The sequence below is a fragment of the Antechinus flavipes genome, chromosome 3 (genome assembly GCF_016432865.1).
Source record: "Antechinus flavipes isolate AdamAnt ecotype Samford, QLD, Australia chromosome 3, AdamAnt_v2, whole genome shotgun sequence".
Classification (NCBI taxonomy): Eukaryota; Metazoa; Chordata; class Mammalia; order Dasyuromorphia; family Dasyuridae; genus Antechinus; species Antechinus flavipes.
Genome location: NC_067400.1, coordinates 300,108,939 through 300,131,598, shown reverse-complemented (window position 1 = coordinate 300,131,598; position 22,660 = coordinate 300,108,939). Strand labels below are relative to the sequence as shown.

The 22,660-nt window shown below is 35.8% G+C and overlaps 1 protein-coding gene across 4 annotated transcripts in view; it reads left to right on the top strand.

The window, feature by feature from the left end:
• Positions 1 to 22,660, top strand: part of MYH15 (myosin heavy chain 15) — a 93,518-nt gene that overhangs the window by 22,102 nt on the left and 48,756 nt on the right. For all 4 annotated transcript variants that reach the window (XR_007951877.1, XR_007951878.1, XR_007951879.1 and 1 more), the window contains exons 10-13: positions 1,531 to 1,727; positions 11,297 to 11,646; positions 15,501 to 15,625; positions 18,975 to 19,090. Coding sequence is in view for 1 of the 4 variants with exons in the window: in XM_051985248.1 (XP_051841208.1) it covers positions 1,531 to 1,727; positions 11,297 to 11,646; positions 15,501 to 15,625; positions 18,975 to 19,090 (788 nt within the window). In the remaining 3 variants the exon portion in view is untranslated. The remainder of the gene's footprint in view (positions 1 to 1,530; positions 1,728 to 11,296; positions 11,647 to 15,500; positions 15,626 to 18,974; positions 19,091 to 22,660) is intronic.

The following is a 22,660-nucleotide window of genomic DNA, read 5'->3' as shown; positions in this document are numbered from 1 at the left end:
GATCCAAAGAAGGTTGTCTTTTGTCTAGAATCACAAAGAAGGTAATATCAGAGTTAGGATAAGAAAAATCTGGTTTCTTAAGGGTCCTTATCAACACTTCTTTTACAATACCATTACAGAATGAAATATAGTATAAGTTGGTCTGAACTAATAATCCATTAAAAAATAACCCTAGTATAAAGTGGTCTCAACTGTAAGTCATGGGTTTCAAGAATAGAGTTATAGCAAGAATCTGTAAACATTTTTGGATATTTTAAGAAACTCCTTCAGTCAGCTTGCTGTAAAATGTTATCATTTGACTTTCCAGATGAGATTTTTTTTTTTATGAAAATGCACTACTGGATTGATTGGATTACCAAGTTAGAGAATATCTTTAAAAAAGGGCAAAAGAATGGTAGGGTTGGTAGGATGGTAGGATGATCAGGTCATACAAATAGAGGTTTAAAGACTTAAAGGGGTCATGATAACTTAGAAGAAGCACAGTGCTAGAAAGTGTATTAGATTTAGAATCCAATAAGTATCAGACCTAGTAAGATTGGCTCTAGTAAGATCCAATAAGATTGGAATCTAAAAGTATTAGAAAGAATACTAGATTTGGAATCAGATTGACCTGGTTTTAATTCTCTTTCTGATGCTTACTACTCGAATGACTATAGGATCAAGTAGCTTATTCTCCTCAAGCCTCAGTTTCTTCATCTGTAAAACAACAGTTTTGGACCATGAGGACCCTTCTAGCTCTAAATCAAAATGGTAGAAATGGAAAGTTAACACCTCAAAAAGCATTTGTTGAAGTGCCTACTATGTGTACCAGGCACTGATGTGCTAAGTACGAAAGACACAAAGAATGACACTTAATTTTTATAAACCTAGGTTTCTTCAGCTATAAAATGAAAGGATGGGACTAAACAGCCTCTAAAATTTCTTCAGGCTTTAAATTTATTATCCCATGACTAAGTCTTTGAAAAGCTTTTATATGGAAGGGAGATTTGATTTGTTCTTGCTATTTACAATAGATCTTCAAACAAAGCTGGATGAGTCTTGTCAGGGATGTCGTAGAAGGCAATCTTGATCAAATATAGTTTGGATGAGGGCATCTGATTTCCCTTTTAGTGCTGAGGTTCTTTCAAAGGAAGAGGAGATATATTGTAAGGGAAAGACTCTGTGGCCTTTGTAGAATCATGCACATTATAAAAGAAACATTGTCTTGTAACCTAAAGGATAATAAATATTTTCACTTCAAAATTCTATTCTTTTTGGGGGGCATTATTTGTCTACCTACCCAAGGTGTTCAAATACTCTAACAAGGACAAACTTGAACAAATTAATCTCCCCTACATAATTATGAAAATAGAAATTTTAAAAAGCACTTTAATCTTTTCTTTCCTGGTCCAGTGTTCTATAGTCCTAACTTTTTATATTTCAGTATAGTCTGTGTTGGAAATAGAACATATTATTGGACTTTATTTTATGTGGATGAGTTGGTCTACTCCCAAGCTGTATAATTAACAAATGTATCTTTGTCACTTATAGTCTAAGAAAGTCCTTACACATGCCCTGCAGTCAGCAAAGCATGATTATGACCTCCTGAAGGGGCAATATAGGGAAGAACAAGAGGCTAAAGCTAAGCTATTATGGACTCTGACCAAGGGGCGTGCAGAAGTGGTACAATGGAGAACTCACTATGAGACACATACTCTCCAGAGAAATGAAGATTTTGAGGAAGCCAAGTAAGTGGTACTGCCCTTCAACTGTTCTCAGATGAACTTAGTATCCCAGTTGATGAATGAAAAAATCATGATTCGACTGATATGACTTGGAAAGACACTCTTACTTATAGTCATGGTCTGCTCCGGCCATCAAAATAATTAGGTATTTATATTGTGTGTGTGTGTGTGTGTGTGTATGGACATGTATATATCCATCATGTGTCTATACTTAGTTCTTCATATATGTGGTTTTATAAGATCAGCGAAAAATGGGTCATAAACCTCTGTACCTCTGTATAAACAACTTTTGTTTCGTGATACTGAAAAAATTCAAATGCTACCAAGAATCTGAAGATCACAGATTTATAGCTGGGAAGAAATTTTGGTGTTGTTCAGTCGTGTCCAACTCTTTGTGACCTTGGGGATCATAGCAAGGGTTAATGGAGTTTTCTTGGCAAAAATACTGGTATGTCATTTCCTTCTCCCGTAGATCAAAGAAAACAGGGTTGTGACTTGCTGGAAATTTTGTTATTGTTATTAAGTGTCTGAAGTTAAATTTGAACTTCCTGACTTCAGGCCCAGCTCTCTATCTATGGAGCCATCTAAGTCATCTAATTCAACTCATTGTTTCTTATTTCATTGTTTCAAAGCCCAGAGGTTAGTGATTTGTTTAAAGTCACATATGGAGTTAAAGATAGAGGAAGGCTTTGTATTTAGGTCTCCACAAGAACATAGATTTAGAGTTAAAAAGAACTTTAAACATCACAGAGCCCCCTCATTTTATAGGAGGCACAGAGAGGTTGTAATTTGTCCAAGGTCACACAGGCAGTAAAATGCCAAAGGCAGAGTTTTAACCCCAATCTACTGATATCAAAGCCAGGGATCTTTCTCTGCTTAAATCAAACCAACAAGCAAACAGCATACTCAGGCCACCCAAGCTAAATGCCACAGTTAGAAAATGAATTTCACTGACACCTTGATGTAAAGATTTTTCTGGTTTTTCATAGAAAGTCCAGAGATGTAGCATCCCAGCTGGCTCAGAGGATCACAAAGCTTCAAACATAATCACTGAAGCATTTTGTTCTGAGATCCTGAAGAACGGGATATATTTCAGAAAAGACGTCAGACGGTTGCCATGAGGGCTTGTGATCACGACAGAGCTTTGCTCAAAAGAATATGTCCTTCACTTGCTATCTTGGCCCCAATCCAGAGCGGACAACTAAACTCCTCTTCTGGCTTCAACCGATGACATTCTCTCTTTGCAATCCCTCCCATAAAGCAGTTCCCGAACAGCAGCTGTATTCTGTCCCAGAGGCGTACAAAGTGATCTGTCTCTATATCCACAGTCACTTTAAAAGGGCTCTGGGATGACAGACACTAAAAATACCTGCATTAGATGTTATTGAAAACTGTGGGCAATAGAGAAGTGGGACTTTGAAATGAAATGCCTCCTCAACTCTAAATATAGCATTTGCTTTTGAAGTGAGATTCTTCCTCCTCTAATGATGGAAGATGGATGGGAAAGGCAGCTATCTTTCATTTTACTTTGATGAGTTTTTTTATTTTTTTTAAGGAGAGCAGAGGAGCAAATGAGAGGGAGTCTGGTTGGATGATTACATCGTTCTGTTGGATTTGGTCTTGGAGTGAATAGATGGTAATTAGGTCAGGGATATCAATCCATCCATTATTTGTCATTAATAGCTTATGAAGAATTTATTTTCTCCCTTTTAAAATAGTAGCAAAAAATAAGTAAATCAAACTCTGTCTAGATCATGCTTTCATTTCAAGGGGAAACTCAGTGTTTCATAAACATGTCAGGATGTAAATAGCCCACATTTCAGAACATTCACTTTAAATTTGGGAAACTGAGGATTTGGCTATTTAGTTTCTTTTCTTTTCTTTTCTTTTTTTTTTTTTTTTTTTTTTTTTTGCTGAGGCATTTAGGGTTAAGTGACTTGCCCAAGGTCACACAGGACGTGTTAAGTGTCTGAGACCAGATTTGAACTCAGGTCGTTCTGACTTCAGGGCTGGTGTTCTATCCACTGTACCACCTAGCCACCTCTGTGTTTAGCTAGTTTCTTAAAGTTTACATGAATGGCTTGTTAGTTTTCTTTTTTAAGTAGAAAGTGGACTTTTAAAATTCCCATTTTTGTATCTCCTTTTTACTTTTTTAAGGGTGGGATCTATATTATATATGGCTTTTCATACTTCTTTTTCACTTCAACACCCTTCAAACACAATTCACAGATTCAGGACTTAAATTCTTAGTAATGTCTTAATTAAGCATATAATCGATGTCAGACATTATGCTAAGTATCGGGAGATAAAGAAAGGCAAGAAACAACTCCTACCCTTAAAGAGGTCACATTCTAATGGGAGAGATGACATGTGAAAATTAGAGACATATAAGAGGTATACCAAGTAGATGACAAAAAATTTTAGAAGGAATAGCAGCTCCTAGTAGGAAACTTTTAGTAGGAATGGCCAACTAAAAACTGGGGAGATTGGGAAAAGGCTCCCATAGAAAGCAGAATTGGGGCTCGGTCTTGAAATCATTAGAATGTAAGCTCCTTGAAGATAGTGTTTTTATATATTTCTCCAACATGTACCACAGTGCCTGTCATAAAGTAGGTGCTTAATAAATGCTTGATAACTGACTGATTGAAGGAAACGAGGGAGACTAAGAGGTAGAAGTGAGGAAGAAAAGCATTCCAGACATAAAAAATAATCTATAAAAAGGCACAGGTGGGAAATGGGAGTGTCATTTGAAAAGTGTAGCAAATAAGCTGTTGTATCTGGATCAGAAAATATGTAGAAAAGCTCAAAGTGTAAGAACACTGGAAAAGGCAGATTATGGAGAGTCTTAAATGTCAAACAGAGGGAATAGGGGGCCACTGGAATTTATTGTCTTGGCTAGGAAACAATGTTATACTTTGGCTTTTGGAAAATCATTCCGGCAGCTGAATGGAGAATAGGATGGTGTTAGGAAGAGACATAGTCTAATTATGAAGTTATTGCAGGATTTCAGGTGAGAGGTGATGGGAGCTCAAGTTAGCTGTGTAAATGAAAAGGAGGAGATGTGTATAGGAGACATGGAGAAAAGAGTGACAAGACTTGGTAACAGAGTATATATCTGAGGTGAATGAGAGCAAGGTGTTGAGAATTATACTGAGTTGTGAGCTTGTGTGATTGTGAAGATGGTACTTCTGTTTTAAATATGTTGAGTTTGAGATGCCCCAAAGGTCTATTAATAATGCAGGATTGAAGATCAGGAGACAAACTAGAGTTGGATATATGTGTATGTGTGTGTATAAGTGTATGTATATACACTATAAGTGTATAAACATGTATATATATATATTATATGTATAATCTTATTCATGTTACATATATATATATATATATATATACATACACGTACATACTAACACACACATAATCTACATAGCATAATGGCTGAACCCACAGGAGCTAATCTTACCAAGTGAATTATTATAAAGTATAGAAAGATAAGGGAGGGACCAGACAGGAATTTTCTCTTTATGTATCAGTATGGACTAGATAGAAATCTTTGAGCCTATCTTTCAACTATAATATTGGGCTTCAATTTATTACAGTGTGGCATAAATAGGACACTCAATTTAGAATCAGAAGATATGGGTTCAAACACAGACTTATCAGGATTCTAACACTAGGCAATTCATTTAATATTACTGAATCAGTTTCCTCATCTGTAAAATGGGAATAATTCTTAAAAGTTTGTTTTGAAAAGCCTTCTGTTAGCATTAAAGTGCTGAATAGATTTTAATGGAGCTTTGAGCTCATAACAATGAAAATATTAATATGCTAAGGTTTACAAAGTACTCTATTTAAATAGTTTCATTTGATCTATGTAATACTCTAAGGTTGATGCTATCATTTTCCCCATTTTACAGATGAGAAGGCTAAGGCTCTAAGAGACCATGTGGAGTTCCCAAGATCACAAAGCTAATGAGTTTCTGAGGTTGAATTGGAATTCAGTTCTTCTTGACTCCAGGTCCCAACATATCACCTATGTCCCCAATTGCCTCATTAGAGCTCACTGCAGTAGTAATTTTCTCTTCATGGGTACAGATCATGCATCTGTGCCTTCTTAACCTGAACAGAAATTGTACAGGGGTCCATGTTTTTGATCTATAGAAAGCAAATTATCTCTCTAAAGCAATATCTCTTTAGAAAGCAAATACCTCTCTCTACAGGTTAAATATCTGTCACTCAAAAGGGCTTGAAAAATGCTTTTCATATATTTTCTCATTTGATCCATATAACAACATTGTTGCATTATTATTGCCATCTGCCCAGTGTTGTGGCAATCTTTCGCTGGGTCTTTGAGCATTTCAGAAGCAATTAGTATGATACTCAGTATCTCTCTGTCATCTCTCACTCTTGATGACATAACTGACCCATATCTTTTTCCAGTCAAAAGTATGTCATTGATGATATTTTCTGCACATGAGACAGTAGCATGTCCCCATGTAGCATTTTCAGCCTATTTATAGCTACTGTGCATCTCCCCATTGTTCTTGGACCACTTACAATTTTTAGTTCTTTTGGGGTCATTGTATTTCATGATTTGCAGCCATACAGTGTCATCCGGAGAATATTCATGTTAAAAAGATGTACTTTGGCAGCAGGGAGCAGTTTGAGATCATTGAAAAAGCTATGCAATTTCCCAAATGCAATGCAGCCCAATCTCCTCATCCTATTCAATTCTGAGCCCAGTTCATTGCCCATATTCAGTGTCTGCCTAAAATATATGAACTGATCGAATAACTCAATGTACTGTCCATCCAAATGCATTTCATAATCTGAAAAATATTCATTCTTCATCTACTTGATTTCCCCCTGCTTGTCAGTCTGTGTCAGTCTGTTTCTGTGCCAGTCTCTTGAGTGGTTATGGAACTCACTAGGGTATCAGTGTAGTGCTCAATTCAATTAAATTCAGTGGGCATTTATTAAGTGCCTACTACGCACCATTAACCATGTTAGGAACTGGAGATACTAAGACAAAAACAAAAAATGTTGTCCTTCAGCAGCTTTTGTACTGCCGAGGAAGAAGAAAATTAAATAGAAATTTCTAGGGAGAGAGCAGAGATCTAATATGAAGGGCAGTTTGTTAACAATTGAATGGGAGTTCCTAAGGGCACAAAAGAAGGTCAGGATAAAATGTGATTAAGGGTAAGGAGAAGGATGAATAAAGCCATGGAAAGATTCAACATAGGTAAACTGCATCTCAGAATCCCACGATTTTTGAATGAAGTTTTAGGATAGTTGATTGTCACATATTTTATAGTAGCAAAGGTAATGCTGTTTGATTATGAATTCCTAGAAAAAAAAAGGTGGAGTGGGCAGGAAGGGTCTGTATGCATATGACACAAGGAGGGCACATGGTGGGTTAATGGTTCTATATGATAGTCAAGGTAGGAGTTGGTGGAATCCAAGATGTGGTACAATCCATACAACACTGTATTATCTACAGCCAGAAACATTTGGAGAACCTCATTACCTTTAAGATATCCTTCTCTCTTTTGGACTCTGAGCAGGACATTCTTTTCAACAATGATAAATACCTTTGATAATGATGTTATAAAACATTGCTTTGCTTAATTAATATTGGTAACCTGTGGAATCTAGAAACTAAACTCTCTTAATAGTTGAATTTATCAAATAATTTTATATGACTAACACATTCATGGGGACATTTTATTGGAGAAATACATTTCAGTCTGAATTTTGCTCTTAGGAGTAATAAACAAAAAAGCATTGGGTTTTTTATATATAGGCATTTAATACATGTTGGTTGAAATAAAGTGAATGGTGAAAAATTTATAGATTTCAATCACTTTTGTGGCTGCAAATCTATGATCTATAGAATATTATCTATGAAAATCTATTTCTTCCTCTCATAACAATAATAGATTATTATTGTTCAGTCATTTTCTATCATGTCCAACTCTTTGTGACCTCATTTGAAGTTTTCTTGGCAAAGATCCTAGAATGGTTTGCCATTTCCTTCTCCAGCCCATTTTATAGATGAGAGAATTGAGGCAAATTACTGAGAAGTATCTGAGGCTAGACTTGAACTCACAAAAATGAGTTTTCTTTACTTCAGACCCAGCACACTATCTACTACACCACTTAGCTATCCTTCTAGGGAATCATCAAGGATTTCATGAATATATGCTCAGGACATTCTTATAATGACTTTATAATGAGAAAGTAGGCCTGTGGGTCAGTAATTAACTCTTCTTAATCATCTCTCTCTCTCTCTCTTTATCTGTCTCTCTCTAGTATTAATATTATCCGTGGCTTTTCTAATGCTTTATAATCTACCTCTCTTTAAGGACTTGAAAAATCAATCTTTAAGTAGCTTTAAAATTCTGTTACATTCAACATGGATTTCCTTTGCATTTGCTCAAGTATTTGCCACTGGAGAACTGCTTAAAGAAACCTAGGGATGTTTAGTCTGCAGAAGAGAAGCAAGTAGTTAAAAAATTGTAACATGGAACTAGAATTAGATTTATTTTGCTTGACCCCAAAAGGAAATACTAGGAACACTATGTTGAAATTGTAAAACTGTTGATTGATAAGGGAAAACTTCCCAAGGATTGCTATCTAAAAGTTGAACGACTGCTTTGGGAAGTGGTGGGTTCCTTCCCACTTTGACTATGTGCTTTTGTCTAAGGTTGCATGGCTACTGACCAATCATTTTTTTTCAACTTCATTTTCAGGAATATCATTTCTATTCTCTTTATACGGTATACCATATCTTGAATTGTTAAAGTTTATATATGGTTGTTGTACTGTAATTAGTGATATTGAATCCATCCATCAACATCCATCCACATTAAGTGCCTACTATGTGCCAGATATTATACTAGGTACTGAGACATAAAAATAAAAGTGAGACAGTCTTTGATTTTGCAGCTTAGAGTGTAGGAAAAGGAAATGACAAACAGAGAGAGAGATATCTACAGAATATCTGCAACATCAATTGAAGGTAATTTGGGAGAAAGGGCAGCTGGTATGGTTGTGAACAAAGAAATCAGGAAAAGGTTCAGCTAGAAGGCATCATTGGAAGCTGAGCTTTGAAGGAAGTTAGGGATTTTTAAGTGAGGAGAGAGTGATTTCAGTGACTTAAAACAAATGTAAACGCACAGAGTCAGGGGAAAGGGTTATATAACAATATGGAGGCCAGTTTGCCTAGTCCGTGGTGGGTGTGGAGGGAAGTAAAGTAAAATAGGATTGGAAAGATAGGTTGTAAAAGGCCTTAGTCATTGCAGACATCTTGGTGGTTCTATCCATTTCATTTGTATTTGTTCTCCTTTTTCTAATTTTGTTGATAAATGTTCTTTAGCTATGTTTCCTTGGATCTCAAGCTTTCCTTATTCTTCAGGTTTCATTATTGTTTTTTGAGACATTTTTCTTGTATTCATAGGATCATATATTATCTTGTCACAGTACACAAATTATATATGTATGGAATATTATTACATACTGTACAATATATATGTGTAATAAATACTATGTGATATAATTATATTATACAAGTTTATCATCTACAACACAAATATATTACATTATGCAATGCTATTATATATAAATATATTACAAAAATATATATTCTTTATTATCATATAGGCAGTAGATAGTTGTCTTAGAGTCAAGAAGGCTTCCGTTCAAATCTAGCCCCTCAGATACTTACTATTTATAAATCACTTAATCTTTTTTTTGTCTGTTTCCTTACCTGTAAAATGATGATGATAATAATACCACCTATCTCCCAGGGTTGTTGTGAGAATCAAAAGAGATCATATTTGTAAAATCATGTAGGATAGTGCCCAGAACATAGTAAATACTATATAAATGTTTAAATTCTCCCCTCTTCTCCTCCATATATTTAGAACTGGAAGAGAGATTAGTTATCAACAAATCCAGCCCCCTAATTTTAAAGATGAGAGCAAGAGGCCAAATGACTTGCTCAAGATCATAAGAGTTAGCAGCAGGGGTAAGGTCTTCAAGAGAACATAAAATTTAAACTGACTTTTGAAAGAAGAGAAGGAAACTGAGAAGTGCAATTTAAGGGGCATATAATTCCAGGAGTGGGAAGACAACTAGTATAGAGACTAGAGATTAAGTATCATATTGAGGAATTGTATGTAGACCAATGAGGAAAATGTAAGAAAATTGGTAAGGTAAGAAAGAACCAGCTGACAGAGTTTAAATCCTAGAGGATTTTTATTTGATCCTGGAGGCCAATAAATTTGATGCTGGAACAGTGGAGTAACATGGTCAGATCTAATCTTTAGAAAATAATTCTGGCAGTTGAGTAGAGGCTAGAAAGACAAAATAGGGACATAGCCCAGGCCAGAGGTGAAGAGAGATTTAATTAGGATTGTGGCTGTATGAAAGGAGAAAAGGGGTAGTTTTTAAAAGATGTTTCAGAGAAATAAACAACAAGATTTGGTAGTGGTTTGAATATTTATAATGAATAAAAACAAGAAGTCAAGGATTACACAGAAGCATGAGCCTAGGGAGATGGCAATGCCCTCAACAGTCAAATAGAAGTTTGGAATAGAGTGGATTTGGGGGGAGAAGATAAAAATTCTGTCTTGGGCATGTTGTTGGAATACCTACTCTGCATCCACTTTGAGATGTCCTAAAACATCCCCCTTCCCTAGTCCTGGGGGCAGCTAGGCGGGGCAGCGGCTAGAGTGCCAGCCCTGGGCTCCATCTTCCTGAGTTCAAATCTGCCCTCAAATCCTTAATAACTATGTGACCGGAGGGAAGTCACTTAACTCTGCTTGCCTCATTTTCTTCATTTATAAAATTATCTGGAAAAGGAAAGGCACTCCAGTTATGTTTGCCAAAAAAATCTAAAATTGAGATCATGAAAAGTCATTTGCAGCTGTAAAATGACTAAATAATAACAACATGCACACCTAAAACATAGGGGGATATGTGTGTGTGTATGTTATACATAGTTTATTGAATATACTAGTAATAATACTAGATATAATTTAAATATAAATAAATGCACACACATGTATATATCATATATAGTATATATTATACATAATATACATACATGTATATTATATATACTATACATATATATACACATACTACATACATAGTATAATAGCAAATATAACGGAAATATTTGTCTCTATATATAAATGTATGTATATTTTTATATTTAATTAAAAAGTACATATAACTTTTTGTGTTTATACATATAAACACATTTTATTTATATGTACACTCATATATATATGTATGTGTATACATACCTACATACATACACTTATACACACATATAATACCCCTAAACTGACAAAATTTTCCATATGTGTAGAACTATAACCTTCTATTCTTTTTATCAATCTATCTATCTATCCATCTAGATATATATACATATATATGTGTATATATATTTAAAATCAAAAGTCTGGTCCCTCTTGTTAAACACTTTACTATATTGATTCAAAGATAAAGTTGGATGGGTCTTCTTAAAAGGGCCTCTTTCATTCTCCCTTTCTGCTTTTTAGGAAGAAGCTAGCATTCCGCCTTCAGGAGGCTGGAGAGGCCATCCAGGAAGCCAATGCCAAAAGCACCTCCTTGGAGATGACAAAACAGCGACTTCAGTTGGAGCTGAAAGATGTTGTATCCGACCTGGAGAAAGTTCATTGTACGGCAGCCTTCCTGGATGAGAAGCAACGGAACTTTGACAAAGTCCTTAATAACTGGAAGGAGAAATATGATAACTCCCAAGCAGAGCTTGAAGTCTCTCAGATAGAGACACAAAGCATTAGCGAAGAGCTGTTCAAGCTCAAACAAGCTTATAAAGAGATTACCATGAACCAGGAGGCTCTGAAAAGAGAAAACGAGAATCTCCATGGTATGTTGGGCAGCCCAAGGACTTGGAGAAAATGACTTTGACAAAGTCTTTAGTACTTGTAACTATGACTATGCCCTTTATATAGCTACTTGGACCAAAGTGATTTCAATAGGTTAGAATTGTGGGTCAAATAGAAGGTGATATAATGAGATAGAGATAAATATGAAATCTTCCTGCAACTTGATTTAAGAAAAAATCAGCTTCATAGATATAGTATGGAGGATGAATGGCAAAATGAAGGTTCATGGGGAAATACCTTGGGAGGAGTGATATTTAATGAGTGTTCAAAAGGAGTATCATGTACTTAAAAGGATACTTAGGGTCTGAATTTGAATCCTCACTCTCTTACTATTACCTGTGTGACAATGGACAAACCATTTAACTTCTCTGGGTGTCATCTTCACCATCTATAAAAATGAAGTTAGGCTAGATGATCATTAATGACTTTTCCAGCTTTTAATCTATGTATGACATAATATGACATAGTTTGTAATCACTATAACATGACAGCCAAAAAATTAATTTTTTAATTAATTAATTAATTTAATTAATTTCTGAGGTCAGTGATATCCAGAACATAGAATGTTATAGTCCTACACCACTCTACTGTTCTCAGATCACATCTGGATTATTTTGTTAATTCTAGAAACCACAATTATTTTTTTATTATTTTCGAGCTTATTGAGTTTTTACTTTATTTTTAGTTTATGGAATAAACAGATGTGAAGGACCTGTAGGAGGAATGAACCAGCCCAAGTCAGAAAATAAATGAAGCAGGTTAAAGCTTTAGTACTGATTAGTATTGAAGTCGGTCCTAAGAATGACCACTATTTCTCCAGCCTGAGCAACATAGGGAGACCAATCTCCACCCTTCATAATAATATTAATAAAGATACAGCAGGGTTACAATAGCTATATTCAAATATTTTAAAAGTTGTCACTTTTAAAAGAGAGATTCTGTTTGACCCAAGCAGCCAAAACTCAGAGCAATGGGTTGAAATTGTAGAAAGGCAAAATTTAGATTTGAAGCCAGAGAAGAAACTCCCAACCAATAAGTACTACTCTATAGTGAAAGGAACTGCTTCAGGAACCAGTTTTTTCTCTTCTTTGCTAGAGATATGCTGGCTAAAAGTAAATAATCATTCCTTATGGGTGTTGAAATATCAATTCCTAACCAAGTATAGGTTGGATTTGATTGTCTTTTTGGTCCCTTCAAATACTGAGATTCTGAGAAAAGGATTGTATGGGGGATCTCAAATGAAATAATATGCAAGAATACTTTGAAAAGTATGAAGATATGAATTTTTCTATTTATCTAGTCTATCTAGAAAAGAAATTTGTATTGTTTCTAGTGTTTCAGAGAAGCCTTCTCAACATGTTTGTGGTCCAAAAGTATTCCACTTCTTGCCTAAAATTTTGAAAAGTATGGGGGGCTAGGAAGAATTTACTAAACATAAAGTATATATGTGGAGATTCTGCTAGAAAATCTTGTCAACAAATCATAGAAAGCAGGGAAGGGAGGAGTGGCCAGGAGTTGCAGAATTTAAAGCTTAAAAGTTTCTAGTTATATTATTTTTCTCATTAGAAATCACCATGAATGATAGGAAAAGGGGGATATAGAAATAATTTTAATCTGATAGAGTGTAAGAATCCTGGTAAAACAGGTCTATGCCTGAAAGGCAGCAGGGTCTGACAGTTGTCCAAAACTGTCAGTTATGACTTGCACCTATTCAAAACCTCCAAAATGTTGATATTTAATAAATATTGTGGAAGAAGCTAGCCTATGGATTGTGAAGGAAGGAGGATGAACCAAGAGCTAGTGGGGTGCAGTTAGAACTGCTAGACTCCAGAATGGAAAATAGAGTGAGAACAACACTTTGACGAAGGATTAGTTTGGCATGTATGAAGAAATATCAGAAGTAGTCCCTGATGAGATGAGAACTCCAGTGGTTTGTGCATGAGTGTGAAGAGTATGAAAATCTTCACTCACTGAGACTAGAATATTTGGTTTCTAATCCCAATGAATACATAGTGTCTTTTTAAAAAAATTATATAGCTATTTATTTATTTTTTTTATATAGCTTTTTATTTACAAGTTATATGCATGGGTAATTTTACAGCATTGACAATGGCCAAACCTTTTGTTCCACTTTTTCCCCTCTTACCCCTACCCTCTCCCCTAGGTGGCAGGTTGATCAATACATGTTAAATATGTTAAAGTATAAATTAAATACAATATAAGTATACATGTCTTAACAGTTATTTTGTGAATACATAGTGTCTTAATGTGAGTGGGAATAGGAAGGAATTTGGGTAATGTTCTATGTCTTATCACCTCCTCCCCAAACTACCCTCCATGAATCCAAATATTAGAAAAAGCAGGATGAGCAAGTCTGTCTGGAACCCATGCCTGAACATCGAATTTCTGAATCCTTGAAGAATTTTAAGAGTACTAGGTATGAGTGAGAGAGGTCCTTAAATTAGCTGTAAGGCTTCCTTCTAGCCAAAAGAAATTTGAGTGAAATGCTAGAAAGCCATATGTTTTGTAGACCTTTGAATTGCTTATGGACATTTAAAACAAATATTTGAAAATACTGTTAATGAAAATATGAGAAGGGACCAGACAAACCTTTTCAAATGATTTTCTACAGCAGAAATAGCCAGACAATTGTAGAGACTGTATGATTCTCCTCTGTCTATAGTTTGTTGATTACCCAAAAAATTACCTTTGATTTCATAGAACAAAATTCTCTATTAGGTCACCTAGATACCTTAGAGAAAAATATGGACAAGACACAGGCTAACAAAGAAGGGCTTGAATGAATTATACTCTCTTCTGGTTAAAAGAGTTCATGCTAATGAGATCTTGGCTCCCTTGCAGGGTGGGGTATAGTCTGTGTAGGAGCAGAGGCTGCAAATTGTCTAGGTCAGAATCTGTCCCCAATCTGTCAATCATAGTCAACTCTGTTGTAGAGAGAACGCATATCAGAGTATGTGACCCCAGTAAAGGCTGCCAATTACTGGACATTTAAATTGCAGTTATAAAGTGGTTTGCAACCTCTTTAAGATTATAGAGTCTTCTTTGCTATAGTTTTTATGAGGAAATTCAGCATTATTATCATTCCTATTTTACAAAAGGATGAAACTTGGGATACAAACAATTTAAGTAATGTACACAGTCCTCATGCACTGGTCAGAAGGGCATAGCTGGTATTAGACCCTGGAGCTTCACAACCTGTGGCTAATTATCTACTTCCAAAGTCACATTATCTTTCTCGTGCCCCCTGGCTCACAATATATCTTTTATGTACTTGAGATTTTATGATGAGGCAAGATGACAGTAACAGTATTAGGCAGCTGGATTTCAGGCAGTGCTGGCTGCATCACCATTCTGAAGACTTGATTTTTTTTCCCTTTACATTCAGAAGGATGCAAGCAACACAAGCTCATGCACTTAAAATTTAGAGGGGCTTTGCGTACTCTAGTAATATTTTGAGCATCTCTGGCTTATATCAGTTTATGCCTGAATGCAGGCAAAGAACAAATCTGCCTAAATCTACACTCCTCATTCTCTTGCAATAGCTGACAGCGGTGAATTTGCTGGCTATTGAATCCTCTTAACAGGAGAGCAGAAGAACTGATGAGAATGTCTTAGAAGATGCATATTCTCTGACTTTAGTCCAGTCTCCCTGGATAAGCAATACTAAAAGGGAAAGGGGAAGAGTAGACAGGGTGAACAGGAAGGGGAAATTAGTGTTATAAAGTGTCACTATACATTAGTGCTGTGTCTATCCTAATGAAACCGAAGCTGGTACCCATCACTAACATAGCTTTTCTTCTTTTTATCTCTTTAGAAGAAATTTCTGATCTGACAGACCAGATTAGGGAAGGAAACAAGAACCTGTGTGAGATGGAAAAGGTCAAGAGATTGGCTGAACGGGAGAAATCAAAGGCCAAGGTGGCCCTGGAAAAAGCCGAGGTATTAGCCCTGGGAAGAGCTGAAGGTTTGCATTTCCCTGGTATACACAACTAAGCAGGTATCTCCTGCTGGTCCCAAGAGCAATGATGCTGAATAACACTGCTACTGTGGTGTGTGTTTCTGTCTCCTTCAGTTCATGATCTAATGTTCCCTAAAACACAGTCATTAGATACTTATGTGCACTCGTCAATTAAAATTATTATTATTTTATCTAACACTTGTAAAATATAAAATGCCATGTAAACACTGGTAATATTTATTATTATTTACTAATATTAATTGAAAATTGCTAATATATCACATTTTATAGCTTACAAAGGCTGTTTTATTAATTATGGCATTTAAACTTTCATGTCAAACCTATAAGGTAGACAGGACTCATTGGAAAAAACCTGCTCTTGGATGGGAAAGATTGAAGGCAAAAGGAGAAGGGGACAGCAGAGAATAAGATGGATAAATAGTGTCTTGTAAGCAATGAACATGAGCTTGGACAGACTTTGGGAGATAGTGGAGGATAGAAGGACCTGGCAAGCTACAGTCCCTGTGGTCACAAAAAGTCAGACACAGCTGAATGAGTGAACAACAAAACAAGAGTAAAATAGAAAATATTAAAAAATGATGAAAAATAATATAAAATGTTATAGCTGACATATAGCATTTTATAGTGAATAAAGAATTTTATGTGATAGAATATTTATTTTATAGTATACAAAGGACTTCATTTATTATCACATTTGGACTCATAATGACACTCGAAGGCAAGTAACAAAGATAGCATTTTACTTATTTTGGAGGGAAGATTTGAACATAGGTCTTCTGGTGCTAGTATAGCACTCTATCCACCATACTATGATATTAGGCTTCAAATTCAGACCTTCTAAATACTAAGGATATTTTCTGCCACTGAGCCATGTCACTTTATTATTTTCTTGACTTCTAGCTCATGAAAAGAAAGTTTCTTCATTCCCTCTCCACTCCCCTTTGCCCCTTGAATATTAGCCAGGGATTAAAATGCTCTTCTCAGTATGCATGAAAAAGATGGAGTAACTATTTACTAGATATGCTCTTTGCATTGCTAACAAGGCTCTTTTCCATTAAATTGTTCATTCTCTTTTGCCCTAAGAAAAAAGTACCTAGACAATTTGAAATATGTGTACCTGAGGAATAAATGCATTTTAAATGGCGCCACAGAGACCATTTGAGAGTATGACAAAAGGAAACAATCCACTGAAGAGCATATCCTATACTGACGATTATTGTTCCAGAGGTCCTCACCTTTAAAGTTGTTTAAGATTGCTTCCTGAGAAAGAAATTTCACATATTAAGTCTATGGATAGAGAATTCATTCAAAAAACATCTATTTAGTGTTGTTGATATGCAATGTAGTTACTGTGGTATGCATTGGGAGAGATAAAAAAAGTAAAGAAATTATGGTTCCTGGCTTAAAAAAAAGCTTGAAATCCAGTGGACCACTTTACAGACAAGTAGAATTTTTAGTCAGCCTTGTTTTACTTTCATCCACAAACATTTCTTGAGGTCATTTGGATTCATAGTGGAGCATATCTGATAATAGAAGGATTGTCCTAAATAAAATGGTGTTAGGCTGAAGGAAATAAGAAGATAATTACGAGTCAGTCCCTTCTTTCAAGAAGGTTATAATCTAATTAGAGAAATTTGATCCTGCAGGAGGGGGAACAATGATGATAATTTTATTATTTATTTTAAGATAACATATTTGCATTGGGAAAGAGGGTTCCTGGCAGCTAGGTAGCACAGTGTATAGAGCACCAGCCTTGGAATCAGAAAGACCTGAGTTCAAAACTGGTCCTGGCTTTGTGACTCTGGGCGAGTCACTTAACCCCAATTGCCTCCCCCCACTCCACCCCCCTGCACCCTCCTCCAAAATTAGTACTTTGATCCAAAAGAATTTATGGGAAATGGTGGACATTTCAGATGCTATGATTGACTACAAGGGGGGATATTTTGGGTCAAAGATAATCCGATCACTCCATATAGGCTGATCTGTTTATTAGCCTAAAAAGGGGTTGTTAGCTCTTGCTAAAGTTGTATTCCTTGAATCACATGTTACCACTAGATGGCATTATTCTCTGCCCACATATATTTGATTCTGACCAGTCATATTCATGAAAGCTTAATCAACATGGGCTCCATCAATTTGTACAACTAGGTTATTTCTTTTTCTGGGCACACTTTTATGAGAAACCTTATCAGAAGCATTCTGAAAAACCCAAACTAAATTGTTATCCTAGGTCACCTTCTCTAGCTCTTTTATTAAATTTTTTTTTCAGTGAATACTATAGGGTTAGAGGTTATACAGTTTCCCCTGCAGGAGCTACATGGGCTCATTCTGAAGAAACAGTCATCTAATATTGGGGTTTTTTTTTAGCTTGTTTCCCTGTGATTGAGGGAAAAGATTAGAAATCAGGGCAGTAGGAGGTGAGCATGACTAAAATTCCCAGTATCTTTCCTATCTCTATTTTTAAAATATCCACCAGTGCTTACCACATAGCAAAATCAACATTACTATTTTCAGAAATGCTCTGCTCCTAAGAATAACCATTTTGCTTTTGGAAGGGACTTGGATCATCCCATTGTATTTAATGAGATAACTGAGGCAAACCAAAGTTAAGGGTTTTGGTCAAGGTCATAATGCTAGTTAATAGCAGAGCAGAGAATTTTAAACCTTCCAATTCTCTAATTCAAACTTTTTCTACTACATTATACCATCTCCCTCAGTCAAGAAATGCATTAATGACTTTATAATAATCATGCTTCTAACATTTTAAAGAATCTATTGAATAGCTTCACGAGCTTTTCAATGATTTTATATTTGGGTTATTATATAACATTTAGTGCTAGGAGTTTCCTACTGTTGGATTTCTCAAAGGAATCTGAGCTTTTAGTTTTTACTACACTATATTTCTATATCCTCTTTTAAACACCTTTAAAAAGTTCAATTATTGAATAGTAGCTAAAACAACATACCGAGAATGGATGACAAATGCTATATTGTAGACTAAGTTACTAAATTACCTCTGATCTTGCTTTAATTCCTGAAAAAGACTAGTTAAAATCCTGCACTTTTTCTATGGGAATTCCAAAGAGACCTTTGTCTTCAAACCCACTCTAAGTAAAATGTAAGCTTTTTAAGACTGTCCCTTTTCTGAACTTGTATTATTATTAGCACCTAAACAGTTTGGGCATATAGTAAGTGTTAAATAAATGCCAATTACTTTACTGATCAATAATGTGGCTTTTGCATCAACAAAAGAGAAATTTCTAAGTTTTGGTTGGTTAAAAACAGATTCAATTTGGTATTTGATTTCAGGGAGTCTTGGAACGAGAAGAGAACAAAATCCTTTATTTTCAATATGAGATCTTGGAGGCTAAAGTAGAACTTGAAAGGAAACTCGTAGAGAAAGAAGAAGAAATTGAAAGCTTGAGGTATTTAAGACTGATATAATGAGTACTCATTATGTATTTCCTTCATTAACTTTAACCAAACTGAACTCATTATATCTTTATAGTCACACTGCTCTTCTTACTCTCATTTAGCAGATTATTGAACATACTAACCCAGCATCTCTGACTGACCAAAGAATCATCTCGATAGCCTTCCTTTCATGGAGTGTGTGTGTGTGTGTGTGTGTGTGTGTGTGTGTGTGTGTGTGAGAGAGAGAGAGAGAGAGAGAGAGAGAGAGAGAGAGACAGAGAGACAGAGAGATAGAAAGAGAGAGACATTGTTTTATATATATATTTTATATATATATATATATATATATATATAGAGAGAGAGAGAGAGAGAGAGAGAGAGAGAGAGAGAGAGAGAGAGAGAGAGGAGACAGACAGACAGACACACAGGGAGAGACAGAGAAAAGAGGAAGGAGGAAGAAAAGGAGGGAGGAGGGAGGAAGAGAGGGAAAGAGGAGAAAGTGAAGAGAAGAGAGAGCCAGAGCACAGGTGCATGCGTGTGCATACACACACACACACACACACACACACACACATACACAAAGAGAGAAATTGAGACAGAGAGACATAAAGACAGGCACACACAGAGAAATAGCTGGCTCTGAATCATGGCTATTAGCTTGAATATTATGTATTCTCCTTATCCTCCTCCTCTTCTTCCCTCTCCTCTTCCTCCTCCTCCTCCTCCTCTTTCTTCTCTTCCTTATCTCTTCCTTATCCTCCTCTTCCTCCTCCTCCTTCTCTTTCTCCTTCTCTTCCTCCTTCTCCTTTTTCTTCTCCTCCTTCACACTTCCTTTCATGTATTATTCTCTTTCCACCATGAGATTATAGGAGAGTGACCATATCAACAATTTCCCTGCTAAGTATTCATAAGTCACATCACATTCCCTTACCTATAGTAGATGTTTAGTAAATCAATGTTTCTCAAAGGGCATGATAGCACCAGGAGCATAACATGTATTTCAAAAGATATTCTGCAAAATTTTGGATAGTCTGGATTTTAAAATTATAAACAACTTGGTTAAATATAATATTTACTTATTCAACATAGGATGATAAATATAATATTCATGAAATAAACCAAACGTTCACCATAGAAGTATGATATAAATTACAGGTGCATCACATCATTGTATTATGCAATACAAGTACAATACATGATGTAAGTTGAATGTTTACTACATTAAGGTTGAAGTTGTAAAGAACTCAACACAATGGCTTAAAATTTTGAAGAGAAGTTGGATTCCTTCTATGGGCTTTGGGCATTTTTTGTGCCTGTCCACCAACCCTTAAATATTCCTCCTCCTTATATTCAACTCTTGGATTCTTTGGTTTCTTTTAAGTCACAGCTAAAACCTTACCTTCTACAGGCAACCTTTCCGAAACCCTCTTAATTTTGCTCCCTTCCCTTCAATCATTTCCTATGTATTCTGTGTATAGCTTGTTTGGATGTAGTTGTTTACATATTGTCTCCTTCCTTAGATTATGAGTTCATTAAAGGCAGGTACTGTCATTTGCCTCTTTTTATATCCCAAGTGCTTAGCATAATGCTTGGTACATAGTAGGCACTTGATATGTACTAAGATTCTTAATGAATAGACTAATGTTGTAGGTTTCTCAATTCTCCCGTGGTGAGTCTCACATTTCAATTGTTATGATTTCTTATGGGAGCAAAAAAAATCTTTTCCATTTATTTTTTGGGGGACGGGAGAATCACTGCAATAAATGTTAGCTGACTGACGCCAGCTTTAAAGTAAGTAAAGAAGAATCATCCCCCCATCTCCCAGGATTCAGTTGTGCCACAATAGGATTTTTATTTACCCTACATGCGGTTGTTCCCCAGGGAACCATTGCCTGCTTTACAGCATCTGCTTACATTGGTGTGAAGGCTGAGATTTAAGTGGCTTCTTGAATCTCTGTTGAAGCAGCATCAGCTAAGTAGTCAGGACAATGAATTAAAAAACTGAACCAAGGAAAGAATCAACATCCCTTAGTGCCACCCATCACATGCTGAGGATGTTAAATATGTTATTTCTCAAGTTCCTCAGTTAAAGGAAGAGTGTAAAAGGAACCTTTACCTATATCTGAAGGTGGTAAAGAACATCAGTGAATGTGTTTGCAAAGTCCTTCAATCTTTACAGATAAAAAGTACTCTTAGAAACACGTAGCATTTGTGATTATTTTTTGTATCTTTTTCTAAAGGAATGAATCATAGGGCGTTTATGTGCCAAGAACTGGGCTAAGTGCCAGAGATTTAAATAGAAAAGCAAAGTCAGCCCTTTTTCTTAAGGATCTATACTTTTAGCTGTGTGGTCTTAGTCAAGTCATTAGTCCTCTGCTAGCCTCAGTTTCCTCATCAGCAAAATGGAGCTAATAATGGCATCCCCCAGGACTGTGGTGAGGATCAAACAAAATAGCAATTATAAAGTACTTAGCACATGGCTTGCATATAATAAGCAACATATAAATGTTAGCTATTGTTGTTGTTGTGCATCGTTTCAGCCTCAGGGCTGAGGAAAAAGACCTCTTTGGTTCTTATCATGTAGTGTTGCAGCAGATGGCAATGAATCACCTTTTAGGGTATTTCCATTAATAAAAACTAGATAGATTTCAGCTGTTGAATCATTTAGCAATGCCTGAGACTTTGGCAGTAAGAATTTTCTTTTCTGTGTCTTCAATGGTTGGGGCTGCTGTATCTGCAGAGACAGTTGCTTGTATTTTTTTTTTTTGAGTCTATTCTCCACATGGGCTATTCCCTTGGATGATGACTTTTAAGGTCTGAGGTGGAAGCGGGGATCGCCCAAATAGGAATACTGCCATTCCTTGTTTACTTGGGCTCATGGTATACAAACATACAAAAGAAATGCACATCTATACCTTCAGTTTTTCATCTTAATTGTCCCCTCAATTGTTATGAAAAATGCTTCTTCCATAGGCAAGAGAAGAGAGAAATTCAAGCCTATGGTTCAGCTGTCAGATGAAGATACTCCTTGTATATTTGGAAATAATTTTTTAGAGAAAAATAGAAAAAGAAAGTTTTGTAAATTCAAAACTGTTCAAATATAGTCTATAATTGGCTCATTTCTACAGTCCATTGTCAGATGAAACTCCTTCTTGGGTCAAGTTTTTAATGAGGATGTCAAGCAAAATTCAGCTGTACCCTATGCTTTGGGTTACCCATGCCCTAGTGTATGAAAATTTGAGCTTAAACAATGGACTGTTGTGAATGATTCATTTCTCTTTCTAAGGCCCTATGTCAATGTCCAAATGGACTTTTTTGATGAAAGGCAGACACACTAGGACTCAAGAGTTGCCCTACTTTGAGGAGGAAGAAAATAAATGCCTCTTTGCACAGTTAAATAAAATGATTTCAGGTAGTGTCAAATGACTACCTATAAATAAACTCAGCCAAGGAAAAATGAATCCTCAGAGAGGCTGTATCTCATCAGGCACATGTGAGTGGTATAGAGCAATTTGCCAGTTATTATAATCTTAGTGCAAAGGAAGCAGTTGATCTAAACAGCTATCTAACAGAGAAGAAAG